This window comes from Aspergillus sclerotioniger (genome assembly GCF_003184525.1).
Source record: "Aspergillus sclerotioniger CBS 115572 chromosome Unknown BO94scaffold_25, whole genome shotgun sequence".
NCBI lineage: Eukaryota > Fungi > Ascomycota > Eurotiomycetes > Eurotiales > Aspergillaceae > Aspergillus > Aspergillus sclerotioniger.
The window spans coordinates 27,621-46,565 of record NW_020291015.1 but is presented as its reverse complement, the minus strand read 5'-3'; the positions used below and the strand labels follow the sequence as shown (position 1 = coordinate 46,565).

Below are 18,945 nucleotides of genomic sequence, written 5' to 3'. Positions count from 1 at the left end.
AGAATAGGTACTAACAATAATTAAAGAGTACTGAAAGTACAGTATTAACAATATTAATATAGAGATTGAGATGACTGTCTAGGGACTAAAAGATTTATAGAAACTTCTAACTACAGTCAAGAATGATGTACAGATTCCATTACAGTATAAAAGATTTGAAGACTTATTCAAGCAGCTAGAGCAATCTAAATTATCTTAATATAGAAAGCATAACCATATTATTTCTATAAAGAAAGAAAAGTCATTAATATATAGAAAGATTTATTTAATATTTGAGAAGGAATTGCAGGTATTATAAGAATATATTAATAATCAGCTAGTTAAGGATAATATCAGGCCTTTAAAGTCACCAGCAGGACATGGAGTCCTATTTATACTGAAAAAGGATAATAGTTTACAGCTATATATAGATTATTGATCACTAAATATTATTATGATCAAGGATCAACACCCGTTATTCTTGATTTCGGAAATCCAAGATAAGATATAAGAAATAAAGTGGTTTATCAAGCTTAATATCATGAATGCATATTATTGTATATATATTATGGAAGATAAAGAATAGAAAACCCTGTTTAGAATAAAGTATAGATACTTTAAGTATTTGGTTATATTATTTAGGCTTATCAACATATCAGCGTTATTTCAGTAATATATTAATAAGATTCTTAAAGAATATCTTGATAAGTTTATAATTACTTATCTAGATAATATATTAATCTTCTTGAAGATTAAGGAAGAACATGTAAGATATATAAGATTAATTCTATATAAACTATACCTATATTAGTTATAATATAAGTTAAAGAAATATAAATTCTATATATAGGAAACAGAGTTCCTGGAATATTGAATATCTATAAAAAGAATCTATATTAAGCAAGCTAAAGTGTAAGTTATACAGGATTAGTCTTAATCTAGGAGTCTGAAAGAATTACAGCAGTTTATCAGATTAATTAGCTACTATTGATAATTTATAGACGGATACGCTATTTATATGATACTATTCTTTGAGTTTATAAAGAAGTTAAAGAAGTATTAGTAGAGAGAATTATAGCAGAGCACGTTTGAGGATATTAAGCAGTAACTTATCATATTATTAGTACTTATACAGCACGATCTAGAAAAAGAAACCACTATTAAGTCTGATATATTAGACTATACTGTTAGTATACGTATGACGCAACCCGGAGAAGATGAAAAGTTAAGACTGATTATATTTTACTTAAGAAAGTTAGTTTAAGTAGAACTTAACTACGACATTCATGACAAGGAATTACTAATTATAATAGTAGTATTTAAGCAGTAAAGGATCTACCTTGAAGAAATAAAGCATACTGTTATTATAAAGACAGACCATAAGAACTTAACCTATTTCATGATAATTAAAGAGTTAACCAGAAGGCAGGCATGATAGGCTGAGATTCTGTCATAATATAACTTCAGAATTATATACTATAAAGAAGCAGAGAACAGACATGCAGATACACTGAGCCGCAGGCCAGACTATGAATTAAGTAAAAAGACTACTGAACTAGCCATCCTAAAGCAGAACACGGATAGATTGATCAGCTATAATAAGACCAATCTAGCAGCAATATTGAAAATAGGTAGTAATCTAATTAAATAATTAACTGACAGTACAAAAAATAATAAAACACTTTAAGAGATAAGTAAAGACTTACTAGACAAGATCATTATTGACAAAAATGGACTAGTCTATTTTTATAGGTTAATCTTTATATTAACTGCAATGAGGACAGAGATTGTGGCTAGACACTATGATAGACTACTCAAGGATTACTTAGAAGTAGAAAAAATAACTGAATTGATTGCAAGGAATTACTACATTCTAAATCTTAGACAAAAAGTATGTGATTATATTAGATAATGTGAGACTTGTATAAGAAATAAGCTTGTAAGATACTAATCTTACAGATAAATATAAGTATAAAAGGCGCTACAGCAGCTATAGGAATAGATAATAATTAACTTTGTTAATCTACTATCTGAATTAGAGGGATTTAATATGATCACAGTCATCACTGATCATCTCACTAAATATATCTATCTAGTACTAAGTAAGATAATAATATTAGTAATACAGATAGTAAAACTGTTTCTAAAAAATATTATTGCATATCATGGGATGCTAAAGTACATTATATCAGATCAAGATAAGTTATTTATCTTAAAGTTCTGAAGATCACTCGTAGATCTTATAAGAATTAAAGAATAAATAATAATAACTTACCACCCACAGATAAATAGGTAAACAGAAAAAGTTAATTAAATAATTAAATAATATCTGAGATATTACGTGAACTACTAGCAGAATGATTAGATAAATCTGTTATTAATAATATAGTTTTCATATAATAATGCCAGTTACTTAATGATTAGAGTCTCATTATTCTATACCAATTATGGTTATTATCCCAGGTTTCTGGAAATGTCATTGGGAAAGCAGCAAGTTGCTGATATAGTTAAAGATATTGTTATATTCACGGGAAACATGTATTTACAGTTATCCTGAGATATTGAGTTCATGAACTTATACAATAAGATGTATTACAATCATAAATACGGGAAGGAACCTGACTTAAAAAGAGAAGAGAAAGTATTCTTACTCTGCAGAAACATTAAGATAAAATAATCAAGTCAGAAACTTGATTATCATAAGCTAGGACTATTTATTATTGAGGATAAGAAGAAACCAGTTAACTACAGATTGAAGTTACTAAAATCAATAAATAGAATGCACCCAGTATTTTATATTTTATTATTAAAACCTGTATTAAGGAACGCTAGAATTGCAGAAAATATAGAAATTAATAACGATACAGAATAAGAGTATAAAGTTAAAAAAATTCTAGACTATAGGAAGATTAGTGGCAGATTATAATATTTGGTAAAATAAGAAGGATATGATATCTCAGAAAATATGTAGAAATTTATCAAGAATTTAATAGGCTGTTACTAGCTTATGGAACAGTACTATTAGTAGACAAGTTAAAACTTGTCCAGAAAGAAGAAGAGCCAACTAGTTAGAATACACTAAGATCGAGCTCGGATATAGCAGCTAGTTCAACATCATCTGTGACAGTACTAGCCTCAGTCTTGGATATTACAGTCTTTTAATCATACAGTTTTTCTTGTACTTTATACTTCCTTTACTCTTACTTCTCGAGCTTCTCTAGCTTCTTGATTTCTTTTATATTATGAGCTATGAAATTGCCAGCTTGCTTTTATAATAACCGTTTTTGTTTCTGCAGCCGAAGAAGTTTTGCCAGAATGACTTCTTTCTTCTCTTTAATGGAATTTTGAGCCTTGACCAAATACTTCTACTCAGTGTTAGAGAAGGAAGGATCGGGTATTTCATAATAAATACTGTTTTTCTTAACATACTTATTACAGTGATCAGAGTTTTCAGATTTGATGTATACTTTATAAAGGCGGATGCAGCGCTCGCAAGGGAAAATCACCAGGAAATTCTTGTTCTTGATTCGCTGACAGAGGCTCTTCTTATAAACAGAAGAACTGGATGATATAGTTAATGACCTGACCGAATTTGGGAAAACAATATCAAGTACTTATCTTGAGAGGGAAGCACTGCAGCTTTATGTTTCTTGGGGATAAGAAATCTTGAAGAAGGGAGAGTGGTGTTACGGACCCCTGCTAGCTGAATAAACTAGTAAGGCAGATATGACAGGTAGAAGGCTATATCTGGAAAAGAGCAAGGGCTTTCATCGAGTAAAGCCTCGGTACGAGTAACTGATGAATGGGAACGGTCACACGGCACGTGACTACATAGGGATGTTACTAACATGTTATAAAATGCCAGTGCTACGCCAGGGATGTTACCAACATGCTATAGGATGTTAGCGATATAATATAGCATGGTAATGCCATACTGAAGGATAGGATATAAGGACACTCTTTCATGTACTTAGCTAGTTCTGTTCTTCGTGCTCAATAACACTGTCTTTAAGTAACCATATGTTTTGATAAAGCTTAGCGATAATACTTGTCTGTACTTACTTATGGATAGCTGCGCGGCACTATCTGGCCTTACTTCTCTTCTTCTGTTCAGGACCAGTTCTCTTTGGATAGCCATCGACCTGACTTACCTTGATTCAGTTCACAGGTACGTGTTGAAACAGAAGCTAAGCTAACAGGAACAGGGAGAAGCGATCCTAGGGTTTGACATCTACATGATGCCACTCTTCAAGCTTATAAAGAAATTAAAAGAATATTAGTAGAAAGAATTACAATAGAGTATGTTTAAAAACATTAAGTAATGATTTACTATATTACTAGTGCTTGTACAGCATGACCCAGAGAAAGAAATAATCATTAAAACCAACATATCAGACTATACTATTAATATGCGTATGATACAATCCAAAGAAGACAGAAAGCTAAAACTGATTATATTTTATTAAAGAAAGTTAGTTTAAGCAGAACTCAACTACAACATCCATGATAAGAAATTACTGGCTATAATAATAATATTTAAGCAGTAGAAGATCTATCTTAAAAGAGCAAAACACACTATTATTATAAAGACAGACCATAAGAACTTAACCTACTTTACAACAACCAAAAAGTTGACCAGAAGACAGACAAGATAGACTGAGATCCTGTTATAATATAACTTCAGGATTATATACTGTAAAGAAGCAGAAAATAAATATACAGATATGCTGAGCTGTAAACCAGACTATAAATTAAATAAAAAAGCTATTAAACTAGCTATCTTGAAGCAGAACATAGATAGATTAATCAGTTATAACCAAGCCAATCTAGCAGTAATGCTAGAGATAGGTAATAACTTAACCAGATAATTAGCTGAAGTTATTAAAAAAGATAAGATACTTTAAAAAATAAGTAAGAGCTTATCAGACAAGGTTATTATTAATAAAGATAGACTAGCGCACTTTCACGAACTAATCTTTATACTAATTACTATAAGAACAGAGATTGTGGTTAGGCACTATAATAAACTACTTAAGGATTATTTAAGAGTGGAAAAGACTATTAAACTAATCATAAGGAATTACTACATTCCGAATCTCAGATAAAAAATACATGATTATATTAGACAATATGAGACTTATATTAAAGATAAGTCTGTAAGATACCAGCCCTACAGATAAATATAAGTATAAAAGGCGCCACAGTGGCCATAAAAATAGATAATAATTAACTTTATTAGTCCACTACTAAAATCAGAAGGATTTAATACTATCATGGTTATCACCAATTATCTTACTAAATATATCTATCTTATACTAAATAAGATAATAATAATAGTAATACAGATAGTAGAACTGTTTCTTAAAAACATTATTATATATTATAGAATATCAAAGTATATTATATCAGACTAAGATAAATTATTTATCTTGAAGTTCTAGAGATCACTCGCAGATCTTATGGAAATTAAAGAATATATAATAACAGCTTACTACTTACAGATAAATAAATAGATAAAAAAAGTTAATTAAGTAATTGAGCAATATCTAAAATACTATATAAACTACTAATAGAATGATTAGGTGAATTTATTATTAATAGTATAGTTCTCTTATAATAATACCAGTTACTCAATCATTGGAGTTTCATTATTCTATACTAACTATGATTATTATCTAAGATTTCTGGAAACGCTATTGCAGAAGCAGCCAGTTACTAATATAGCTAAGAATATTATTATGTTTATAGAAAACATGTATATTTAGTTATTCTAAAACATTGAGTTCATGAACTTACGCAGTAAAGTGTACTATGATCATAAATACAGAAAGAAACCTGACTTAAAAAAAGGGGAGAAAATATTTCTACTCTGCAGAAATATCAAGATAAAATGACTAAATTAGAAGCTTGACCATCACAAGCTAAGACTATTTGTTATTAAAGACAAGAAAAGACTGGTTAACTACAAGTTAAGATTGTTAAAATCAATGAGTAAAATTTACTCAGTGTTTTATATCTTATTACTAGAACCCGCACTAAAGAACATTAGAATTACAGAGAATGTAGAGATTAATAATAATATAAAATAAGAATATAAAGTCAAAAAGATCTTAAATCATAGAAAGATTAGCAGCAGATCGTAATACTTAATAAAATAAAAAGAATATAATATCTCAGAAAACACGTGGGAATCTATCAAGAATTTGACAGACTATTATCAGCTTGTAAAGCAGTATTACTAACAGACAAGTCAAAGTTTGCCTAAAAAGAAGGAAAACTAACTAACTGAGTCAGACTAGGATTGTCTAACACAGTGGCAAGTTAAGCAGTATCATACTTATTAGCTAGGCGCTCCAGCTCCCGGAGATCCTCAGTGCTTGAAGGATCCTTATTATCTAGCAGATCCAACATATTTAAGTCATGATCTAACATCTGATTATCATAATCTTTAAGAAATTTTCGATGTTTTCATAAACACCTCATTTTTATAAATAACTGCTCAATTTGCTCTTCAGTCTCTTTAATCTCTCAAGCTGTTTTCTCTTTATTATATTAAAGCTTATCCTACTCAGAATTATTATAAAAACATCTCTTATATTTACGGCCACGACAAGTACAGGCCACACAATTTCAGTTTTTAGAATCTATAAAGTAAGAAAGACTATAGGAATCATATCAGGTATAAGAAAATTCAACCTGGACACTGTTACAAACAATCCAGTCAGTCTGATAATAATACTCTTTGTAACAGTTACGCGAAGGCATGATGACCTATCCTGAAGAAGAAAGAAACTGAAGGACTCAACCAGCACACACGGGGAACACGCACCTTTATGTTCTTGAGGACAAGAATCTTAAAGAAAGGAAAGTAGTATTACAGACCCCTGCTAGCTAAAATAATTAATAAGATAGTTATATCAAGCAGAAGACTACGCCTAGAAGGAAGACAACTCTTATCAGATAGAACCCCGAGCTGGGCCGTCATGTGTTATACATCACGTGAGCATGGTATACAGATAAGCATGTAGTATACAGCATACCATCATGGTCTATGACTACCACATGAGTATACAGCAGACCCGATGGTATATGGAATAGTATACGAAGACTAGGATATATAAGGACACTCCTTCATATACTTAGCTAGTTCTGTCCTTCATGCTCAATCCAATTATCTTTAAGTAACCATATGTTTTGGTAAAGCTTAGCAATAATACTTATCTGTACTTACTTACGGATAGCTGCGTGGCACTATCTGGCCTTACTTCTCTTCTTCTGTTCAGGACCAGTCACCTCTTAGATAGTCATTAATCTGACTTACCTCGATTCAGTTCGAAGGTACGTATTGGGACAGGAGCTAAGCTAACAGGAACAGGGAGAAGCGATCCTAGGGTTTGACAATATGTTACAGAAACAAAATCTTAATATAATAAACCATATTTATACATATATTTTAAAAAAAGTAAAAATCATTGAAAATATGATAAACTTTCTTAGCTTATATACTATATAAACATATACTTAATATACCATGATTAGAAGTATATTATTAACTATTAATCTAAGATATTGACAGTAATTAGAACTAAGATAAGTTAGTATCTATATTTTACCTTTGATTGCGCATGTAAAGAATACTAAAAATATTCTTATTATAAATTAATATATTAGTTAATATATTTTAATAATTAGTATATAATATACTACACAGTAAAGATAAAAGACTCAAGCTTTTTAAGAAGATACTTAAAACAGTTAAAACTTAACTGACCAGAACAGTAATTAATGGTCACTGAATCAGGACCATACTTGAAGATTTAAGTAGTTATATTAAATTAATTAATTTAAGTACTGATAGACTCTGGAATAACAAGAAACTTTATAACCCTGTAATTTATATAATAACTTAAGATACTTAGATAATAAAAAACAGAATCTAAACTAATTACAAAATTAAAAAGAGAGAATTTAGAAACTCTTATATTAATAGTTAAATCAGAAACTATATTTATAACTGTAAAGAATCATTATAAGTATATCAACTTTAATATAATATTTTTAAAACAATATAATATTATATTAAAGATTCTATAATTCAGGAATCATAATTTACAGATTAATTAGAAGACTGAGAGTCTCTAATTCACGAATTATGATTATCTAAGACGACACTAGCAAGAACCAGGTATGGGATCTGGATCTATATGGCCTGTTACTCAGTAAGGAGCTGAAATAAGGACTAAATAACTTATAAAAAGGTTGAGAACACTATAAAAGCCTAATATACCAGATATTAAAGATAACTTAAAGAAAAATAATATCTTAAGTATAGTCATACAAGTAATAACAGCAATTAAGCTATTATAGTAAGATTGGCTTATAGAATTATCAGGATAGGTATTAACAATAATAACAGAGTATTAAGAATATAGTATTAACAGCTCTAATATAGAGATCAAGATACTAGAATAAGAACTAAATGATTCATGGAAACTTCTAACTATGATTAAAAATAATATATAAATCTTATTATAGTATAAGAGATTTAAAAATTTGTTTAAATAATCAGAATAACTTAAATTACCTTAGCACAGAAAGCATGACCATATTATTTCTATAGAAAAAGAAAAGTCACCGGTATATAAAAAGATTTATCTAATATTTAAGAAGAAATTACAGGTACTATAAGAATATATTAATAATTAACTAGTAAAAGATAATATTAAGCCTTCAAAGTTGCTAGTAGAATATGGAGTCCTATTTATACTAAAAAAGAACAGCAGTTTACAGCTATATATGGATTATTAGTCATTAAATATTATTATAATCAAGAATTAATACCCGTTATCTTTAATTTCAGAAATCTAAAATAAGATACAAGAAATAAAGTAATTTATTAAACTTAATATTATAAATATATATTACCATATACACATCACAAAAGATAAAAAATAAAAAACTATATTTAAAATAAAGTATAGATACTTTAAATACTTAATTATATTATTTAAGCTTATCAACGCACCAGTATTACTTTAATAATAGATTTACAAGATTCTGGAAGAATATCTTAATAAACTTATAATTACTTATCTAAATAATATATTAATCTTCTTAAAGATTAAGAAAAGATATATTAAATATATAAGATTAGTTTTATATAAACTATGCTTATATTAGTTATAATACAAGTTAAAGAAGTATGAATTCTATATATAGAAAATAGAGTTTCTAAAACACTGGATATCTATAGAGAGAATTTATATTAAGTAAGTTAAAGTATAAGCTATATAAGACTAGCCTTAATCTAAGAATCTGAAAGAACTACAGCAGTTTATTAGATTAATTAATTATTATTAATAATTTATAGACGGATATGCTATCTATATAATACTATTCTTTAAGCTAATAAAGAAGTTAAAGAAGTATTAGTAGAAAGAATCATAGTAAAGCATATTTAAAAATATTAAATAATAATCTACTATATTACTAGTACTTGTATAACACAATCCAGAGAAAGAAACCATTATTAAGATTAATATATTAGACTATGCTGTTAGAATACATATAACACAATCTAAAGAAAACAGAAAGTTAAGACTTATTATATTTCATTTAAGAAAATTGGTTTAAGCAGAACTTAACTATAATATTTATAATAAGAAATTGCTGGCTATTATAATAGCATTCAAGCAATAAAGGATCTATCTTAAAGAAGTAAAACATATTATTATTATAAAGACAGATCATAAGAACTTGACTTACTTTACAACAATCAAAGAATAGACCAGAAGACAGGGAGGATAGGCTAAGATTTTGTCACAGTATGACTTTAAGATTATACATTATAAAGAAGTAGAAAATAAATATGTAGATACACTGAGCCGCAGGCCAGACTATGAATTAGATAAGAAAGTTATTAAACCAGCCATCTTGAAGCAAAATGTGGATAGGTTAATCAGCTACAACAAAGCTAACTTAGCAATAATATTGAAAATAGGTAATAATCTAACTAGACAATTAGCTAAAACTACTAGAAGAGATAAGACACTTTAAGAAATGAGCAAAGACTCACTAAATAAGGTTATTATTAATAAAGATAGACTAGCCCACTTTCATGGATTAATCTTTATATTAACTATTATAAAAACAGAGATTATGGCTAGACATTATGATAAACTACTCAAGAATTACTTAAGAGTTGAAAAGACTATAGAACTAATCACAAGAAACTACTATATTCTGAACCTCAGATAAAAAATATATGATTATATTAGATAATATAAGACTTATATCAGAAATAAGTTTATAAGACACCAGCCCTACAGATAGATACAAGTATAGAAGATACTATAATAATTATAAAAAGAGATAATAATTAATTTTATTAGTCTATTACCAGAATTAAAAGGATTTAATATTATCACAGTCATTACTAATCATCTTACTAAATATATCTATCTTATACTAAGTAAGATAATAATAACAGTAATACAGATAATAGAACTATTTCTTAAAAATATTATTACTAATCACGGGATGCTAAAGTACATTATATTAAATAGAGATAAGTTATTTATCTCAAAGTTCTAGAGATTATTTGCAGATCTTATAAAAATTAAAGAATAAAAAATAACAGCTTACTATTTTTAAATAAATAAGCAAACAGAAAAAGTTAACTAGATAATTAAATAACATCTAAAACACTATATAAATTACTAGCAAGATAATTAGATAAATCTATTACTGATAATATAGTTCTTATATAACAATACTAGTTATTTAATAATTAGAATCTCATTATTTTATACTAATTATAGTTACCATCCAAGATTTCTGGAAACATTATTAAGAAAGCAACTAGTTATTAATATAATTAAAGATATTATTATATTTATAGAAAACATATATATCCAGTTATCCCGAGATATTAAGTTTATAAACTTATATAGTAAGATATACTATAATTATAGATATAGCAAGAAACCTAATTTAAAAAGAGAGAAGAAAGTATTTTTACTCTGTAAAAATATCAAGATAAAATAATTAAGTTAGAAACTTAATCATTATAAATTAAGATTATTTATTTTTAAAAATAAGAAGAGACTAGTTAACTACAGGTTAAGATTGCTAAAATCAATAAACAAAATTTATCCAGTATTTTATATCTTATTATTAAAACCTGCATCAAAGAACGCTAGAATCACAGAAAATATGGAGATTAATAATAATATAGAATAAGAATATAAAGTTAAAAAGATTCTAGACTACAAGAAAATTAGTAACAAATCATAATACTTAATAAAATAAAAAGAATATAATATCTTAGAAAACATGTGGAAATCTATCAAGAATTTGACAGGCTATTACCAGCTTATAAAACAGTACTATTAGCAAGCAAGTCAAAATTCGCCCAGAAAGAAGGAGAGTTAACCAGTTAGAACAAACTAAGATTAAGCTCAAACACAGTAGTTAGTTCAACACCACCTGTAACAGTACTAGCCTTAGTCTCAGATATTACAGTTCTTTAATCATACAGTTTCTCTTACACCTCATGTTTCTTTTACTCTTACTTTTCAAGCTCTTCTAGCTCCTTAATTTTCTTTATATTATAAATTATAAAATCACCAGCTTATCTTTACAGTAACTGTTTTTACTTTTATAATCAAAGAAGCTTCGCCAGAATAACTTCTTTCTTTTCTTTAATAGAATTTTAAGTCTTGACCAAACGCTTCCACTCAGCATCAGAGAAGAAAGAATCAGATATTTTATAATAAATACTATTTATTTTAATATACTTACTACAGTAATCAGAATTTTCAGATTTGATATATATCTTATGAAGGCGAATGCAGCACTTATAAGAAAAAACCGTAAGAAAGCCTTCATCCTTAATCTACCAGTAGAGGCTCTTCTTACAAACAGAAGAACTGGATAACATGGTTAATAACCCAATCAAATTTTGGGAAAACAATACCAGACACTCATCTCAAGAAAAAGGCACCACAGATTTATGTTCCTTAAAGACAAGAAACCTTGAAGAAGGGGGAGTGATGTTATAGACCCCTACTAGCTGAATAAACTAGTAAGGCAGACTTATTAGATAGAAGGCCACGCCCGGAAAAGCAAGGACTCTTACTGAGTAAAATCCCGATCTGAGTAACCAATAACCAGAGTAGTTATACAACACGTGATCACAGTGGATATATTATTAATATATTATAATATATCAGTATTATAACAGAACATGGCAGTAATATGAAATAACATATTAGTGGCATGATATACTATAGTGATACCATGATAAAGGATAGGATATAAGGACACTCTTTTATGTACTTAGTTAGTTCTGTTCTTCATGCTTAATATAATTATCTTTAAGTAACCATATATTTTGATAAAGCTTAATAATAATACTTGTCTGCACTTACTTACAGATAGCTGCACGGCACTATCTAGTCTTACTTCTCTTTTCTTGTTCAGGACCAGTCACCCTTAGATAGTCATCAGTCTGATTTACCTCGATTCAGTTCGAAGGTACGTATTAGAACGGGAGCTAAGCTAACAGGAACAGGGAGAAGCGATCCTAGGGTTTGACAAAGGCCCGGCTCAGGTATAAATATATTAACAAGCTTGACTTTCTTGAGACCTTCCCGCTTGCTTGTACAGAGATATATATATCTAAAAATATTCAAAGTAGCTTTACAGCAGCTGGATTAGTCTCTTTAGATCCAGAACAAGTACTTAATAAGCTTAATATTAAGCTTCATATGCTGATACCATCTTCTACATACTTATCTATATCTAATCTTAAAATATCTTATAATACCTGTTAGTTATAAAAGTCAGTGTCTATAATCAAATGTCTTCTTCAGCAGCGTACACAAAGTCCATCAAGTCTAATAGATAAAGCACTGGAACAGATGTTTAAAGGCTTTAAAATAGTCTTAAATAACAGTATAATCCTGGCTTAAGAGAATCATAAATTACGCGTTATTAATGAGAAATCTTATCAAAAGCAGACCTGTTCTCAATATTAAATTGAGTGTATGAATAGATTTACCATCCAGAAAGCTCAGAAAAAGATACAACACATCTAACAAGAAGAATCCACGTGTCAAGTGCCAGAATCTATACCGGACGAAACCAGGCTGGCAACCTCTTCAAGGCTTGTACGGGCGCCACCACGCTGCAGTGATTGTCATAATCTAGAACATAAGCGATTACAATATCCTAATCGTGTACGTAATTGATTTTTATATAAAAATACAATTTTCGGGTCTATAAAAGTGCTTGATTCGGACGCATGTAGGGGAGGTGGCCGGTTCGCTTGTGTGGCCGGTTCGCTTGTGGATTACGTTATCCGATCGACATCACGACTCCAACTCCACCATCCGGGGTCAGGCATCTCTCCTAAACACTCACTCTCGACACAGAATGGACAGAGAATCTACATTCCATCGTGGTTTACCACCATGGCCACCAACCACCACTTGAACCGCAAACCTGTCTCGCAAACCTCCCCCAACGGCACCATCCGTGGGGTCATCACTATCTCGCCACCAACACCACCACCACGACCATCCACATTCAAAAGGCAGCAGCAGAAACGACAAGAACCATCACCTCAACCTCACCCATCATCCCAACCTCATAATCCACCACCAGCATATACACCACGCCTCCCCATCCGCTCCGCCACCACCCACAATGACCACCAACGACCGTCCTCCCCCCTCCCACCCCGCGCGCCACAACCTCCCCCCAAATACCCCCCTCAACCCCTCAAAAAGCCTACCACTCAGCCCGTCACCTCCTCGGCAATCTAATAACCCACCCCACGCAAAGTACAAAAACCACCACCATCCTACGCCACTCCCACGGCATCGTCTTCTACCGCAGCAGCTCCACCTCGCTCACACTCTCCATCTTCTCCACCACTCCGCTGCCCACCACCCGCACCCTCTGGCTCCAAAACAAAGGCTGGACCGGGAAAACCGGCATGCGCACAAAGACCTTCCTCGGACTGACCGACTCCTGGATTAATGTCACCCCTACTATCCCTATCCGCGCTGAGCAAATCGATCCGGAAGATGAACGCGCCTGGCAGAGGGATATAGCCAAGTTCCGAAAGTCCGCGCAAGGAGGGATCCGTGAGCATGTGCTCAGGGAGACGGTTGTAGTGAGGATACCTGTTGAGGCGGGGGATGGATATTTTCGGGTGGTGTTGTGTGGGGATGAGCAGAAGAAGAAGGTGGTGTGTTATAGTCCGGTGTTTCGGGTGTTGTCGACCACTTGGAGTATGAGTTCGGTGCGGGGGGCGAGTTTGTCGACCTTACCGTTGGAGATGGGGGCTTTGGTGGTCGGGATGTATGTTCAGTCGACTGCAGAGGCGGTCGTGGCGCCGGTTACAGAGGCGGTACAGAATAAGGTGCAGCCTTATGAGCCGGGGTGGGTGACGAGGACGGCGGCGGAGACGGCGTATTCGGTTAGTGGGGTTGAGGATAGGGTGGATTCGGTGTTGGGGATTGGGGATGGGGATGAGGATGAGGATGGAGATGGGGAGCGGACGAGGGATGTGCAGCTGGGGTGTCAGGTGGCGTTGGAGGATGGGCCGGCAGCACCGTTTCCGGTGGATTTCAGGGCGAGAGTCGATGTGGAGGAGGGTGATGGAGTGAGATTTAGATTGGCTAGAGTTTCGGATATAGTATTGGATAGGTATCATGGGTTTTTCTTTGGGTGGGTGAGGGTTGAGGGTGTTGGGGCTACGGCGCAAAGGGGACCTGATTCCGTGGCAGGGCCGTGGCAGGGCATCGTGTTGTCGATGGTATATTGGGATCCGACGCAGCAGACGAGAGTCAGTCTCTCGCAGGCCATGAAGAAGGTCACGACCATCCGCTTTATCGATGAACCTGCTGTGCCGTTTCGGGCTCAAGCTCGGATTCAGATCCGGATCATGGGATTCCTTCATCCTGATGTGCCTCCCCCGAGAGGCCAAACAGAGCAGGATCTCATCACTGCTCGAGAGGCAGCAGCTGAGGCAGCCATGTTAGCTGACGCATGCGATGTGTCCTATGCGCAGAGTGTCCTAAAGCATCCTGCTTGGGCAGCTGATAGACCCAGAGTGACAGAAACAAGAAGTAGGGGCAGTAATGAAGCCAGTAGTAGTGGAAGCGGGAGCTGGATGGATAGAACGAGAGAAGGCGTGCAGAACGTCAAGTATCGAGGGCAGAAATTGGCCGAGAAGATTCCCTTGAATCGGATTGGTGTGAGAGCCCCGACGGATGAAGCCAGGGATAAGCAAGTTGCCGTCAATGGGTTCTATATCGTCAGGGGGTGATTTAGGATATGACTGTAATATGGGGTAATGCTGGTTGTAATTGAGCTTGATCTGTTCGAACAATCTACCGGGAGTTAAGTTTCAGCTTCGATTTACTCCAACCCAGATCTACGCAAACTGGAAATTTTGGCTTTGATGTCCAGCCCAACATGAAGATTGGAGATTCTACTATCAGTGGGGAGACCATTCCTAAAGGGGGTCCACGGCCAAGGACGGAATAACTACTATTCCGACTCCGGGATCAATTACCACCAGGCATCAACATCGATGACTGACTTGTGCAGCGTTCTCGGTGACAGGGATATTTGACCCCGCTTTAGCGCTTTGGGAATTAGAGTATTAGAGCTGGCTGACGAAATACCAAATATATGCTGAAGCTTACTGACCCCTACCATCTTCTAACCATACCACTACCACCCATATAGCTGGGTGAAATGAGCAGTCCCCGCTCGAATCGAGCCCAGCCAGACACTCTAGAAATCAATCTGCCTGTTCAATTCCGTGTCAGGCTGTGAACAGAATTCTGGTTATTATGGCAACGCCAAGAACCGTGAAATGATCATATCCACCGTGTTTCGACGAAATTTTGAGCGTGCGATACGCCGGAAGGCTGAGAAAGCCGGTCCAGCGGGCTGTGCTGCCCTTGTCAGCCCTAAGCCAGGCCGCCTGTGGCCCAGCCTGCCCAGAGCTTCCGCTCCACCAATCAGATCCTTATCCATTCCTGCGCCACTTGGTGCCTGATGGGCGCTTACTGGACCAGGTTAGCGGGGTTTCAGGCAGCCCCTCCCCCAAACCCCACACAGCCACAGCTTACCAGCTTAAGAAGTCCAACCCCTCCCACCTTTTGCGTTGCTTTTCCTCTCTCTAAACCCCTCATCCCTCTATAAAAATCTCCAGCCGAGAAACCAGTTGATTACACGATGGCCGCTCAAGAATACTTCAACAGCGGCAATGCTGGCGACCAGCGTCAGCAGAACCCCTCGCCCTGGTCATCGCCCGCCATCAACACCCCCAGTTCCACAGGCTACGGCTCCTATCCTCCCTCCGTCGAGAACGGCCAAGACCGCTATGGCGCCTCTTCTCCCTACCCACCACAAGGCGCCGGAGGCTACAACCGCCCCTACAGCCCATACCAGCAACCCCACTCAGGCGTCGCATCCCCTCAGCCCAACTACCAGAACCCCGAATACACATCCTACAACGGCGGACGGCCCCCATACCCCCAATACGACCAATCCGGCCCCGAGCCCCGACCCTACCCTCAGCAAGAAGGCTACGGCTCCCACCAACAGCCTCCTCCGTACTCCCCGGAGTCCACCGACCCCGCCGCAGCCGGTGAGGGCGACAAAGGCCTGATGGGAGCTCTCGCCGGTGGCGCGGCCGGCGGTTTCGCCGGCCACAAAGTCAACCACGGCATTCTCGGCACCATCGGCGGAGCGATGATGGGCTCCGTCGCCGAAGACGGGTTCAAGAAGCACAAGGAGAAGAAGGAACGCGAAGAAGAGGAGCGTCGTCAGATGGAGGAACGTCGGCGGATGGAGGAACAATACCGAATGGAAGAGCAGCGCCGAATGGAAGAACGTCATCGCATGGAAGAGCAGCAGAGAATGCACCAGCAGCATCATCACAGACCCCCTCCGCACCACGGCCCGCCTATGCGCGGTAACTTCTCCTCCTCGTCCAGAGACATTCGCCTCGAGAGCCACCATGATCTGGTTGCTGCGTGCGGTCGGGTCTCGGGTGAGTTGCAGCTCTCGTGCCTCCCGTTGAACAGTGTGCTATCGAACAGCTGGGGAGAGTTCAAGTGGGAACGGAATGGAAACTTTGCCGCCTCGGCTAGACATGTTCGTTTGGTGGATGGCGGACGCGTCCTGGAGGCGGAGTTGGCCAATGGTAATGGTGGATGGAATCGGACTTGGGTCCGATTGGATGAGAGAATTACCAACCAGAATGGTAGTCTGATGTTTTTGGATTAGATGGGTTATGAACGACTTCTTTGTTCTGAGTTGCTGCTCCCTGAGCATTTCTTATACCTCCTTTAGTGCTTTAGCTTGTCTTTGCTTCTACCTCAACTCAATTGCTTCCGTCAGGGATACTACGAACTTAGCGCCATTCTACCGGATCTGGTTCCTTGGTTAGAGTAAGAGGTAGGTAGTAAGTAGTTCTACGTAATTGGTACAGGCCTCCCGGCCCCTAGTAATCGGACTCAAAACCTCAACTCCCACCCACATCCACCAGGAAGAAGACCCAACAAACTCCAGAGAACTCCAGCGGAGCATCACTACCCTACCATCTCTCCTTCCCCCATATCCTGACGAGCTATATGACAACCCTCTCCCAGCAGTCAACGGTAATCCCCTTCCTATTTCTATTCAGAACCGACCATAAAACGAACAATCTTCCCAATTCTTTAAAAAGCTCCTCACAACCTGGCGGGGCCGGGTTATTGAGGCTCTGGCTTAGCCTTCCCCCGGCCACGCCCCTCGATGTTGATGGGTGGTTGTTCTCATCGTGGCTCGATTTCGTCTGGTCCGTTGATATATTGTTAGTTGGGATGGGTTTGGGCTGAGCTTTTTGTAGGTGTTAAAGATTTCTGATGTCATAGGCTCGAGGGGGTTGTGGAATTGATTGTTGATATAGTGTTTTGGGCTCGGGGTAGATGGCTGGTCTGGGGTATGTGGGCTACTTAAAGGAGAGGAGGGTTCCAGTCATGTCTTTTACTCGGTTGATCTTGATAAGAAGACCCACTTTGGATTTTCCGTTATAGTCCGTTCGAAAGTAATTCATTGGTTAGGATAAAATAAAACAAACTTCCAGGTGCCCTCGCCCCGAGGTACAATAACTAGTCTGCTATCAAGGTCTTCTTCTTCCGGCGCCCCATGAAGCTGAAATACCAGGTCGGCTGGCCATGAGTGATCCGACATTCGACGTCATACCTCGCTCGCATACAGGTCATATTAGTGCCGGTAGTCATCGTCTTGATCACCTCCCTCGCACAGGTTCTTCGAGCTGTCTATGTAATATAGACAAAACCCATCGAAATACTTGGTGACACGCGCTGCAGCTACAATGACCACGTATGACCAATTGTGGCCGCATGTACAACACCGGGGTTCCCGTCTATCGGGGTCTTTAGAAGCCTGTTCTTCGTAGCGCATCTTGGTTGGGTCGAACAAATGAAGCTGCGCGATGATGTCATCGATACTCTTATGTTTCAAGGATTCTTCCAATGGCCAGACTTTAATCCTCGAAAGCTCCCGGAGGTATTCAAAAAGTGATCTCCTTACAAGGGCAACTTCCCTCTGCAACTATCTCTCCTAGTTTCTCGAAAAGCCCTTTGTGGAGAATGTTCCTGAGTCGTCCACGTGCCGCATTCAGCTGCTCTGAAGGTTCTGTTAGTACCTCAGATAGTATCAAAAGGTCTGCACTTACGCAAAACACGGGGCGGCGTGTGCATTTGTTTGATATTCGTTGAATTATTCTCAGCAATGTGGCCTGTGCTCGTGTACACCAAGGTCTTCATAACCTCCTTACAGGCGCTTGCACAGTCGAAGGCATAGCAGGGGAAGGCGACCTCCATCTAGAATTTGAGACGGGGCTTCTTGTACTCCTTGTTGATCTTTGCA

The 18,945-nt window shown here is 36.1% G+C and overlaps 3 protein-coding genes across 3 annotated transcripts; 2 read left to right on the top strand and 1 right to left on the bottom strand.

The window, feature by feature from the left end:
• The first annotated feature begins 13,397 nt into the window (after positions 1 to 13,397).
• Positions 13,398 to 15,531, top strand: BO94DRAFT_537805 (LipA and NB-ARC domain protein). Its single transcript, XM_025612356.1, has 2 exons — positions 13,398 to 13,705; positions 13,828 to 15,531. The coding sequence occupies exons 1-2, from the start codon at positions 13,455 to 13,457 to the stop codon at positions 15,317 to 15,319; spliced, it is 1,743 nt and encodes a 580-aa protein (XP_025464533.1). The 5' UTR covers positions 13,398 to 13,454; the 3' UTR covers positions 15,320 to 15,531.
• Positions 15,532 to 16,239: 708 nt separating this feature from the next.
• Positions 16,240 to 17,295, top strand: BO94DRAFT_472655 (putative glutamine-serine-proline rich protein; the record flags this gene model as incomplete). The annotated part of the gene is made up of 1 exon (XM_025608446.1): positions 16,240 to 17,295. One exon carries the CDS (start codon positions 16,240 to 16,242, stop codon positions 17,293 to 17,295), a length of 1,056 nt encoding a protein of 351 aa, XP_025464532.1.
• Positions 17,296 to 18,197: 902 nt separating this feature from the next.
• BO94DRAFT_626620 (uncharacterized protein) lies at positions 18,198 to 18,899 on the bottom strand (the record flags this gene model as incomplete). The annotated part of the gene is made up of 3 exons (XM_025617367.1): positions 18,198 to 18,557; positions 18,607 to 18,702; positions 18,752 to 18,899. 3 exons carry the CDS (start codon positions 18,897 to 18,899, stop codon positions 18,277 to 18,279), a joined length of 525 nt encoding a protein of 174 aa, XP_025464531.1. The 3' UTR covers positions 18,198 to 18,276.
• Between the last annotated feature and the right edge of the window lie 46 nt (positions 18,900 to 18,945).

Excerpts from the sequence above, each read along its gene's own strand:
- BO94DRAFT_537805 (XM_025612356.1), top strand. The coding sequence starts at position 13,455 with ATGGCCACCAACCACCACTTGAACCGCAAACCTGTCTCGCAAACCTCC. Across the intron at positions 13,706-13,827 it reads CACAATGACCACCAACGACC|TACAAAAACCACCACCATCC; the intron begins GTCCTCCCCCCT and ends CCCCACGCAAAG.